This window comes from Bison bison, unplaced genomic scaffold (assembly GCF_000754665.1).
Source record: "Bison bison bison isolate TAMUID 2011002044 unplaced genomic scaffold, Bison_UMD1.0 scf7180017864193, whole genome shotgun sequence".
Taxonomy (NCBI): domain Eukaryota; kingdom Metazoa; phylum Chordata; class Mammalia; order Artiodactyla; family Bovidae; genus Bison; species Bison bison.
In genome coordinates, this window is record NW_011494765.1 from 675,871 (window position 1) to 688,699 (window position 12,829).

At 38.9% G+C, this 12,829-nt stretch overlaps 1 protein-coding gene and 1 pseudogene across 3 annotated transcripts in view; one reads left to right on the forward strand and one right to left on the reverse strand.

Moving 5' to 3' along the window:
- RABGAP1 (RAB GTPase activating protein 1) overlaps nucleotides 1–12,829 on the forward strand; it is a 170,058-nt gene that overhangs the window by 125,765 nt on the left and 31,464 nt on the right. For all 3 annotated transcript variants that reach the window (XM_010844019.1, XM_010844020.1, XM_010844021.1), the window contains 2 exons: nucleotides 5,934–6,047; nucleotides 9,744–9,818. In XM_010844019.1, coding sequence (XP_010842321.1) covers nucleotides 5,934–6,047; nucleotides 9,744–9,818 — 189 coding nt within the window. The remainder of the gene's footprint in view (nucleotides 1–5,933; nucleotides 6,048–9,743; nucleotides 9,819–12,829) is intronic.
- Nucleotides 2,077–2,645, reverse strand: LOC104991520 (annotated as a pseudogene).

A 12,829-nucleotide genomic window follows, 5' to 3' on the forward strand; every position in this document is an offset into this window, starting at 1 on the left:
GGAGATGGTCTTGATCCCTGTCTCCTGTACAGTGTCACGAACCTCATTCCATAGTTCATCAGGCACTCTGTCTATCAGATCTAGGCCCTTAAATCTATTTTTCACTTCCACTGTATGATATAGTATTGAATAAAAGAAGCTACTGAAGAGGACATGGATTATAATGTCATTTAAAGAAAATACTTTAAACATTCTGTAAAGAATATATATGGTTTGTAGATACTGTATTCATATACATATATTAATACATGCATCTACACACATATATGTACATAACATATACATTAAAATATGCCTGGCAATGATAGCAAAATCAGGATAGTGGTTAACTATAAAAGGAGGAAGAGGGCATAACAGATTCGAATTAGGTGTACAGAGTTGTATCTATGATGTTTGCTTTCTTAATCTTGATAATCACATGTGTATTCATTATATGTTCTCTATACTTTTGTCATTACTGAAATATTTCATAATAAAACCCCTGAGGAAACAAATTTTCAGTTTTGGGATGGCTTGGTAAAATCAATATACTTCCCTAAAGGTACTGATAAGGCACTTAATTTTTTAAAATAACCTTACTTTCTTATTTTGTTAAAAAATAAAGAGAAGGCACAAGGTGGGGCTCTGTTCTATGTCTCATCACAGTTATTCTCTTGCCTGCATATGACACAATTTGAAAGTCACTAATGAATCAATCATCATAGCAGTCTTGGTTTTTTTTTCAGGTATTTAGTCAGAATGTCTTTAATTATTAATAAGGTTCTCTTCTGATTGGTCTCATGCCTCTTTCACATGATTCTTGAATTAATAAACATTAGCATTAGAGATTGTGGTTTGGGGAGAGCTGTTGATCACATGAGCATTGTCATCACTCAATTTTAAGGAAGCTTTTGGATTTTTCTTTGATATATTTATCAGGCACTAAGTGTGTGTCATGATTTTGCTAAGCTCTGGAAGTTACAAAACTAAATCACAGTTTCTAACCCTATGTAAATAGTTTTATAGGAAAATAAGATATTCAAAAGTAAAAACAAAAAAAAAAAAGTAAAAACAATACACATTCTGTGAACCGTGTGTGTACTCTATAACAGTGTGTGTGCACACGCACATTTGTGTGCATGAGTATGTGCTTATTTGTGTGTGGATGTGCGTGTGTTTAGAGGACAGCCCCAGCTCTCAGGGTGCTGGACGCTGTGCTTGCTTTCACTTTTATCAGGTGCTTTATATATGTGTCAGGCAGTTCTGGAAGCTCTTTGTTGTTGTTTCAGTCACTAAGTGATACCCCACTGTCTTATGATCCCAGTGGATTGTAGCCCACCATGCTCCTCTGTCCATCGGATTTCCCAGGCAAGAATACTAGAGGGTTGTCATTTGCTCTTCCAGGGGATCTTCCCAGGTGAGCTAACCAATTTCGCCTTCATTGCAGGCAGATTCTTTACCACTGAGCCACCAGGGAAGCCTTGGAAGCTCTTTACATGTTTATAATTTATAGATTATTTAAAGTGACCATCATTACAACTTCATAAGGTAGATTATATTAACCAGAGAAGACAAGCTTACCTTAAGTTTCTCAGCCAAGTAAGAGAGTAAGGCCAGCTTTTAAACCCAGATACATCTGACTCTAAGCTAAGCCCCTGGTTTTAAGGCCTTAAAGATGAATTGGCATCATTTTCATTTTTTAGGTACATATAGCTAAACTAGTTGGAGAAGGTGATGGCAACCCACTCCAGTACTCTTGGCTGGGAAATCCCGTGGGCGAAGGAAGCTGGTAGGCTGCAGTCCATGGAGTCGCAAAGGGTCAGACACGACTGAGCAACTGCACTTTCACTCTTCACTTTCATGCACTGGGGAAGGAAATGCAACCCATTCCAGTGTTCTTGTCTAGGGAATCCCAGGGACGGGGGAGCCTGGTGGGCTGCCGTCTATGGGGTCGCACAGAGTCGGACACGACTGAAGTGACTTAGCAGCAGCTAAACTAGTAGTGGGAATTCTTAATCTAAAGGACCTGAATCATCCAGAGACTCTTGTTTCATTGTATGTGTATCCTCTCTTGTTTGTTTTCCATTTTATTTATTTTTTTTTCATTTGCACAATCCGGGTCTTTATTTTTACACCCATCAGGCCATGAATTCATAGGGAATGGGCTCCAACAGTTCGGGTTCCTTTCCATTGGTCCTCACAAAGTGTGCTTCTCTGGGTGGAACAGGCTGGCGCTTCAGCTTAACCCAAGTCCCTTTCTCTTTGGCTTCCTTCTTTTTCTGATCATTTTCCTTCACACGTTTCAAGAAGCTATCTCGGCTCTTAGAGTGCTTAATATGCTTGATATGTACATTAATTCTCTTGGCAAGAATCTTGCCCTTAACTTGTTTGTTTACAATGATGCCAACAGCATGCTGGGTGACATTGTAGACTCTCCCAGTTTTGCCATGGTAACACTTATGGGGCATTCCTTTTTGAACAGTAACCATTCCCTTGATACCTACAATATCACCCTTCTTGTAGATTCGCATGTATGTGGCCAAAGGAACAACTCCATGTTTTCTGAAAGGCCTGGAGAACATGTAGCGGGTGCCCCGCCTCTTTCCCTTTGTGTTGGTCATCTTGGCGAATCACTGGAAGATGGCCGTTCCGGCCGAAAAGCTGTTTTCCATTTTAAAATCACCTTATTTAGATGTGATATATGTACAAAAAATTCACCAGCTTTAAGTGAACAATACAACATGTTTTAATTAGTACTATGGATGTGATGGATAATTCCATCACTTCAAAAATAATTCCATCACTTCCATTCACTCTTACTTCAGTTCAGTTCAATTGATCAGTCATGACCAACGATTTGCAACCCCATGGATTGCAAGCACACCAGGCTTCCCTGTCCATCACCAACTCCGGAGCTTACTCAAACTCAGTCCATTGAGTTGGTGATACCATCCAACCATTTCATCCTCTGTCATCCCTTTCTCCCGCCTTCAATCTTTCCTAGTATCAGGATCTTTTCCAGTGAATCAGTTCTTTGCATCAGGTGGCCAAAATATTGGAGTTTCAGCTTCCGCGTCAGTCCTTCCAATGAATATTCAGACTGATTTCCTTTAGGATGGACTGGTTGGATTTCTTTGCAGTCCAAGGAACTCTCAAGAGTCTTCTCCAGCACCACAGTTCAAAAGCATCAGTTCTTTGGCGCTCTGCTTTCTTTATGGTCCACCTCTCACATCCATACATGACTACTGGAAAAACCATAGCTTTGACTAGAAAAACCTTTCTTGGCAAAGTAATGCCTCTGCTTTTTAATATGCATATTAAAAAGTTGTCTTCGCTCTTTTTTTTTTAATTTTATTTTATTTTTAAACTTTATAATATTGTATTAGTTTTTCCAAATATCAGCCTTCTCCCTTGAGCCCCAGCCACTTCCAAACATTGATCTGCTTTCTGTACCTTGTGATTTGTCTTTTGTAGAATTTCATATACATGGAATTATAGAAAGTGGTCTTTTATGTCTGTCTTATTTCATACAGTCTCATGCTTTTGTGATCTATCATGTTGCATTATCACTGGGTTTTTCCCCTTTTATTGCTGAGTAGTATTCCATCACTATATGCATGTACCACAGTTTCTTTATCCATTTACCCACTGGAGCCCAGTTTGGGCCATCAGGAATCACACTGCTACAAACATTTGAATTCAAGTATTTACATGCATTTTTATTTTCATTTCTCTTGGATAACTATGTAGACATGAGTCACTAAATTGCATGATAAGCGTATGTTTAACTTTATAAGAAACTTGCAAATGGTTTCTATAGTATTTGTACCATTTTGCATTCCCACCAGCAATGTATGAGAGTTCAAGTTGTTCTTCACCCTTTACTAGTCCTTTATATATTGGGTACTTCTCATTTTAGCATTTAGTGACCATGCAGAGAAATCTCATTGTACTTCTAATTTACATTTTGCTGATAACTAATGATGTTGAAATTTTTCATGTGCTTATTTGCCATCTCTTGTGTCTTCTTTTGTGAAACATTTATTCCATCTTTTACCACCATTCCCCTCCTCCCTTTAAATCAGTTGTTTGTTGCCTTTTATATGTTTCAGATATAAATCACTTATCAGATAGATTGTATAGGTGATTTATCCTGTTCATGGCTTCCATTTTTCATGTTTTTAACAGTAAGTTTTGAATATTAAAGATTTTTAATTTGATGAATTCCAGGTTATCATCTTTTTCTTTATGATTTTGTGACTCATAGGGACCCCTCTAGGTAGCTTTGCAGACCTCCTTCTGTTCAGCTTTTCTCTTTGGTACTCTGAGCTGCAGAGTCTAGCTACCTTGCCCTCCCTGAATTCTGCTGTCTGTTTTCTCAACTCAGGGAAGTACTCCCTATCCCCAGCTCTGTTTCCTCTCCGTGTGTTACAGCCTAGAAGCTGTAATAACAACTGTAGTCTTTAATTCTCACCTTGCATTTTGTGCTGTCAGGGATCACCACAGCTCAGAGCTGCCCTGACTGTTGTTAATGATGCATTAAAAACTAGTAGTCAGAAAAATAAAAAAATCCTGGTAGTCTGCCAGTAAATCTCTTTGGAAAGCAGTTTGGCAGTGTCACTGTAGGCTTAAATAGTTTGCAGGTTAAGAAAGAGCACAGGCTTAAAGTTAGCTCACTAGTGATGGAGGTTGAAAGGATAAGACTAGTTTTTAAGCATACAAACTTTGTAATGAGTAGTAATAATGAGTAGTAAATAAGCCAAAAATCTAATGCACAGTATGTATGTAGACAGCAATACTGAACTACAATGTGATACTGCTATACTGGCAATCATTTTACAATACAGTATAAATGTATCAAAGTGAAAGTGTCACTCAGTCGACTCTGCGACTCCATGGAGAGTAACATGCTCTACACTGTAAATTTACATGATGTTAACATGTCAAATTTATACAGTAAAAAATTTTTTTAATGTAAAGTTATTTTAGATTGCACAACTGTAAAATATTTACGGCCCTGGGAACCTGATTACCTAAAAGGCTAGAAAAATTACAAGACCCAAAAAAAAAATTACTAATTTTTCATTTGAAACAAGAGTATCAGGCTCTTGGATGGTGTGCTGAATATAATGCAGTCTCACTGAGGAGAATCAAGTCTGTTGTCTTAGCTATGAGGACAATGCGTTGTTAAAACAGAAGGTCATGTTTCTGTGCTCCAATTCTTTAGCACATGAGCAAATAAAATTTAACAAAGGGAAGCTATTAGAAATAGCTGGGTGTTTGGCATATTTTGTGCATTACTGACATTCATTTAGTTTTAATTACTTATTGTAGAAGAGGAAACAGTTTTTCTCCATTGGTAAAAAAGCAAGGGATATTTTCCCATAGCCCATTTGAATCCCTTGGCATTTTTTTTTTCTTTTTTCCCTTGGCATTTGATAGTCTAGTTTCATATTGAGTAGACGGCTATGTGAGTTTTTATGCCATTTGCCCCTGGGTAAGTTCCAATCCGGGAACTTGTGTTTTCCCTTTGAGAACCTGGCCCATTAGTTTTGTGCCAAAGGATCAATTAAAGCAGCAATTTTTGTACCCAGTTTTTCTAACAGGAGCATTTTGCCTCTTTCTTTTGAGGTTAGATTGAGTGTTTTCCTATGGGAAATCCGCTTGGAAACACATTTTCCTTCTTAACAATAGAAAGGTTATCACCTGCACTTCCTTGCAGCAGAGATGGAATATACATGAGGTGTATACAGTGAAACGGGTCTCTTTTCTTTTTTTTTTTTCCCCTCTTAGTATTTACTTTTCCTTCCCTGAAGACGCAGGCATGCATGTGTGTATGTATGTTCCTGCAGCATTTTAAAGCAGGTAAATTAGAAGACAACCTTGTTGTATTAGCCTAGACAAGTACATCCATCACTGACTACTGAACCTTCTGCTTCCTGGTGTTTCCACAGGAGTCTCCCCAGGACAGTGCTATCACTCGTGATATTAACCGGACGTTCCCAGCCCATGACTACTTTAAGGACACAGGAGGAGATGGACAAGATTCTTTATATAAAATATGCAAGGTATTTCATACTGAAAAAAAGCCTGTTTTAGGTGGTTATTCTGTTCCTTTGGAATTATGCAAAAGATAACTGCAAAATGTAATTTGTATTTTATGTCCAAGAATGCAAAAAAAGAGAATAGTTTTTGTAAAACCAAAAGTAACAACACAATTTTAGATTCATGGTGAACAGGAAATAATTTAAAATAAAATGGTAGGATTTCTTTTAATCAGGACTTTCAGTCAATAGTTCCCTGGCACCACATTTAGACTCACGAGTTGGTTTTATGTTAAAAGCCTCTGAGTCCTACAGCATTACAAACTCCTTTTTAGTATTCACATTGTAAGTGATGAATTTGACTTTCTTGGTCCTCAGAACTAGGCTTTGGTCTATTCCCCCTAAAACTAAGCAAGTACCTATGTAGCACCTACTATATAGGAAGTACAAGGCACAAGACATACCTTCAAGGAATTTGCATATTACGGTTGAGAAGGCAAAACCAACAGCTAGTTTTAGGACAGACTAGCAATAAAATGATAATGTCTCCAATGATAAATTGGAAGTGTTAGCCACTCAGTCATGTCTGACTCTGCGACCCCATGAACTGTAGCCCACCAGACTCTTCTGTCCATGGAATTCTCCAGGCAAGAATACTACATTGGGTAGCCATTCCTTTCTCCAGGGGAAATCCTGACCCAGGATTCAACCCGGGTCACCTGCATCGCAGGAGGATACTTTACTGTCTGAGCCACCAGGGAAGCCCCAGTGATAAACCAGATGCTTTAAACTATAAAGACGCTTGGAACTTAGCGAACTATTTCTTGGGGTTAATTTCAGTTTCCTCATAGAACTTATAGAGCTATCATTTCTGTTGTGATCCTCTTGTCATCATCCTTTTTAAACCCTTCTCAGTTGTGCTTCCCATTTAAGGAAACAATCTAACTATCCCTCACCTTCCTGAAAAATGTCCCAGAAGGAAACCCTGTTCTCACTGACTCTGATCCCATACTCCTGACCCCCTACGCTGTGGTTTCTCTCTCATGATGATCTTAATTACAGCTCTATCTGCTCCTGATTTCTCCTCCTCCTGGTTAAGCTCTCACTTCTGTAACAATTTCGTTGATTCCCTCCCACATGACTTTTTATCTCACGCGCGTGAGTTCCTAAAACAGAGGCCTTCCTCTAGGTGCTCAGCCGCTGGTTACTGTAGCTCTCCACTGTCTCCCTGGGTGACTCCTTCCACCCTACAGCCTCAGCTGTCACCACTGCATAAGTGTTTCCGAATCTACATTAGCTCAAGGCCTGAATTTCCAGCTGCTTTTTGATATCCTTGCGGAAGTCTGTCAAGTATATCAGAAAAGGTATAATAATATGGTCCATTTAAAAACATACTTCATTATGAAAATTTTCAAACATCCATAAAAGTTGAATAGTGTAAATGAGTTTGTTTATATCCTTACCCAGAATTTATCAGCATATTGCCACAGTTGCTTCATCTTCCCTAAAGTGCTTTAAAGCAAACTTCAAACATTACCACACATCAAAAAAATAAGTCTTCACCGCACATCAAAAAATAAGATCATTATCCACCTGTGGCATTAATGAGCAGTACCATCCAGTTGCTGTTCCATAATCAGATTTCCCTAAATGTCTGTACAGTTTAGTTAGAATCAGGATCCAGCAATATTCCCACTGTGGTTAGTTGTTACATCTCTTTTAATGAAAAATAGTCCTTTTACCCCCATGCTGTTGTCTTGCTGAAGATACAATCATTTTTCAGTTTTTTTTCAGTTCCTTCCTTTGGCCACGTTCGGTTTGATATGATTGTTGTCTCTTGCAGCAGTACTTCCCTCTCTATTCACTGCCCTGGTACAGGCCACTATCATATGTTGCTGGCACTTACATAAAAGCTGCCTTGCATTAGTCTCCCTGCCTTTGGGTTCAAGCCTATTTATTATTTTCTCTGTGTTGACCCTAGAACAGGATCATTTTAGTGGCCTCCGTTAAACCCCCAGAATGGAATCAAAATTCCTTAGTTTATTTCCTGTTCCTAAATCCATTAGCTTAGTATTAAAGGCATTCTGTAATATATCCTGGCTTATTCCCTAAATATTTTATGCTTCAGTCATATTGAACTTCTCACTGTACTCTGGTTGATTTGCTTGTCAGACTTCCCAACTGAACTGTGAAATTCTCAAGGGCAAGAATCATTTCTTAAATATATTAGCATCTGTAGCCCTTGGCACGGTGCATGCCGTATTATAGTAGGTGCTCACTAAATGTTGATGAATTAATGAAATGCCTTTTCTTCCCCATATTTCCTTACAGCCTCCATGAACCTTATATTCCAAACATTTCCCAAATGTGTTACGTACTTTCATGTCTGTATGCATTCCTTCAGGAATGCTCCCCTCCATTCTTTACCTATAGAAAATTCAATAGGTTTTTATCCCAGGACATAATTGGTAAAGCCATACACTAAGTACTTTACTTGAGGGGACTGAGAATAATACATCAGCTCTATTATATAAATACTGTGATTATTCTCATCATACAAATAAGGAATGTAAGTAGTGGGCCTAAGAGCCAGACCAGACATTAGCAGTTGTGGAGTTCCAGCACAACTATTCACTGTGAAACCTTTATTCTTTCTTTACTAATCAAATGTTGATTAGTACCTTCATCCGTATTGTCAAATAGCTTTCCACAGACCTGTGTTAGCATATGTTACTGCTAGTTTTTAACAGCCTTAATGAAACTGGTTTTAACACTTGTTAGTTTCTACTGATTTGATAGGTAGAAAGTTGTCTCGTTAAATTATAAAAGATCATTTCTAAATCTCTCTGTGCATCTTGTCTTTGGAAAAGATGGGTGTTTCTTGTTCTGTAGGCCCTCTCATCAGATAAAATTTGACAAAGTGGGGGATATAATGAGATTATATTGAATTTCACCTGAATTTATGAAAGCATGTTTACACATATAAACATTGACAGTGTTTGGTGAGTGCCTGGTATGTGTTGATGTGCTGCTAGGTTGAATAGGGCACCACCCCTGCCCATATGAAGTTAGTAGTCTAGTAGAGAGGAGGGACCTCTAAAATGCAGTATGTTAAGTGCTGTAATAAGCATACATTTGTAGTAAGTACCATAGACCTGCCGAGGAGAGAAAGAATCCTGGGAAAATGGGATATGTTTGGAACCTTAAGGAAGAGCACGTTTTCCAGGCAGAGAAGAAAGAAAAGTGTGAGCAAAGACAGACAGAATGACAACCTTTTTTTTAGTGCTAAAATAATTTTTGCTTAACCTTACTGCTCCCTGGCTACAAGAAGTGGCGTGACAGGTTTATGTATTGTAAAGAAAAGTTGGAATTGAAGAGAAATGTTTGCATCATTCAGTGACCATCAGAATGCCATAGTGGAGTGGGGGTAGCATTTTTGGGGTTCCTGTGTTCCGAGTTTCTATAAGGCAAATATGACTCAAGAGTGACTGCATTTGGGACTTCCCGGGTGGTCCGTTGGCTGAGACTCCCAGCTTCCAAGGTAAGGGGCCTAGGTTCGATCCCTGCCTGGTCAGAGAACTAGATCCCCCGTACAACAACTCAAAGACCTCACATGCTGCAACTAAGACCCAATGCAGCCAAATAAATAAAGTTTTGTGTTGTGTTTTGTTTTTAAGACTGGCTACATTCATTTACACCTCCTGTGGTTTTCCCCCCCAGGCTTACTCTGTGTATGATGAAGAGATTGGCTATTGCCAAGGCCAGTCATTTCTCGCTGCTGTTCTGCTTCTCCATGTGAGTAATTAGGTCTCTGTGTATTTCTTAACACATGTCCTGCCTCAGACTTGATCACGGCTTTGTATTGCCTTTGGGCAGACTCTAGTGCATGAGTGTTAACTCCTATATCCGGAAACCTTTTTCTTAATATAATGTCATCATGGGAGAGAAACATGGTAAAAATAAATGACAGTGTTGAAAATTGGTACAAGGGCAGAACTTTTTTTATTACTAGGATAATTGGATAGACTTTAGTCTTGGTTAAACCCTTTGAGGACGTTTTATCTTCTCTAAAGTAGCCGCTGTCATCAGTCTTTGCTTTGAGATTTATGTATTGGGCTAGAACGGCAAAGTTGGCTTGCTTCCGTGCCATTTTATTCATTCATTCAGCAAAGACCTTTATCCTCCCTCTTCTTAGTGTTTCTTTAAATCCACAACAGAATTGAAAAATTGTTAAGGTGAACACCTGTATACACTTGACTTAATTTATCAGTTCATTATTCTTCCACACTGCCTTCTCTGCATCTCTTTTCCTTCCTTTTTCACACACACAGAACACGGGTGTTTTATATTTTTATGGAAGAATTTTTTGAAATTACTTTTGGATAATATAAGTAGCAAATATCAAAGTATTCCACTCCTAAATACTTGTGTATGTGTCTCCTGAGGACCTAACCAGAGTATCACAGGCAGATCTGACAAGTCAGCATGTCTTACCCACAGTCCACATTCAGTTTCCCTGTTCGCTCAGTGAAATCCTTATAGCTCTTTTTTCCCTAACCCAGATCAGTAAAGATTCAAACATCGCATTTGATTGTCATTGCTTTTTATTTTTAATCTAAACTGTCCTCTTTGTCTTTTTGTGTGTCCCATGCCATTGACAATTTGGAAAATTCAAGCCTTGTAAGACATCCCAAATTCTTGATTTGTCTGATCATTTCCTCATGATTCAAGTTAAAATGTTTGGTAAAAATACCCCATAGATGATGGTAGGGGAGTTTTTGAGCACCTGTTACGGTTTGAACTGTGCTAGATAGACATCAGGAGTGAATCAAGTAACTATGGCCCAGTCCTTGTGGATGCAGAGCTAGTTGTAGGCAAAAAAGCAGTGCATGTATGTCATTGTTAATTTCAGTGGTTCTGTGAAGGTACAGTGAAAAGTGTGATACAGGATAATAACAAGGAAGCCTCATTTACAGACTTCTCTGGCAAGGTAACCTCTAACAGGAACCCTGAAAAAGGAGAAGGGGCATCCATTCTCTTTTGTACTTTTCTGTATCATTTAACTTTCTTTAAACATTGTTCTAAAAATAATAGAACTATTTTGAGAACTAGAGTGGAGAGTAGCGCATTCCCGGCAAAGAGAATAGTATAATATATGCTGTTGCTAAGTCGCTTCAGTCATGTCTGACTCTGTGTGACCCCGTAGATGGCAGCCCACCAGGCTCCCCCATCCCTGGGATTCTCCAGGCAAGAACACTGGAGTGGGTTGCCATTTCCTTCTCCAATGCATGAAAGTGAAAAGTGAAAGTGAAGTTACTCAGTTGTGTCCGACTCTTAGCGATCCCATGGACTGCAGCCCACCAGGCTCCTCCAGCCATGGGATTTTCCAGGCAAGAGTACTGGAGTGGGGTGCCAGTGCCTTCTCCGAGTATAGTATATAGAAGCCCTGAAATGGGGAAAACTTGGCATCTGGAAAGAACTGAAAGAAGGGCAGTGTGACCGGAGCATCAGGAGCCATGGGGAGTGGGGGGAGGGAGCTAGAGAGGCCAAGACCGATTTGAAGGAGAGCTGTGGAGGCCAGGCCACGCAGTCTAGATTTTGTTTCTCTAAGGAGAGGAAGTTGTTGGAAGAGGTTTAATCCATTTTGTGTAGGTTGTAATACAAGTGTAACAAAACCACTTTACATCTTCTTGCTATGAACCTAGCTGCTTGGTATTGGTAGGCATGCAAAAATTTGACAAAGCTATGACATTGATAAAGAAAAAGTCAAGTTTGTTTTCCCCAGTCTTATTTACATGTAATTGACAAATTAAAATTGTGTATATAAAGTGTAAAATGTGATGATTTGATATACTATGCATTGTGAAATGATTCTCACCTTCAAGCTGATTAACACTGCATCATGAGGTCAAGTTTTAAATTTTTGTTTTGTTGTTTTCATCATACTTTAATATCTCAGAGTCTCACCAAGTCTGTATGGTTTGTCTTTGTTCTCAACTTTAGTGCAAGGACATTTATCCCCATTTAAGTACCACAACACTTTTAAAATGAGTTTCCCGATCAAATCCCCAGTATCTTGGTTTGAACTCTATGCTGCTTGCCACTGTGTTTAAAATAAGTGTTTGATTCAGAGCAGGGGCACATGTGCTGCGTAACATCAGAAATGTCACTCTAGGCAGGCCATGTCTCCCTCAGCGAGTGAAGAGTGAAGTTGTCTTGATGATAAAGACCTCAAAGGTCTGGTCCTTTGCCCCCGAAGCCCTTACCTTTCCAACAATGATTTGCTATCCTTTTCTCATTTCACTACTTAGTCTGATTTGCTCTTTAGCTTTGCTTTATTCCCAGTTTCTTTGCTCAGCCCACCGTCGTCGTCGTCTTCAACAGAAACCCATTCACCTTCCTGACATTTGAGAAGCTTGCTGTGGTCACATCATGCCTTAAATATTTCCAGTGTTCTTTTTATATTTTGAAAACTAGACATTTGCCAAGTTCTCAAGAAGATATTTTTCCGTAAAGTTACGGAAGATATATTAAGTGGTAGCGTTTGTAAATAGAAGTGAAGTGAGGGAAGCTTTTTGTAGTATCTTAAGTGTTACTGCAAGCGTTACTATAATACCTGAAGCATTACTCCAAATATTAGAATACATAAGGTTCTTCTGTAACTAGCCATGTTTTTAGCAACAATGAGGAAGAAGAACATTTTTACTGAAATGAATTCACAGTTAAGGAGGTAAAATGATTTAACAAAGGTCTCGTGATTTGGGGAAGGTGAAACATATACTCGTGTAGTAGGCCTGTTCTTACTC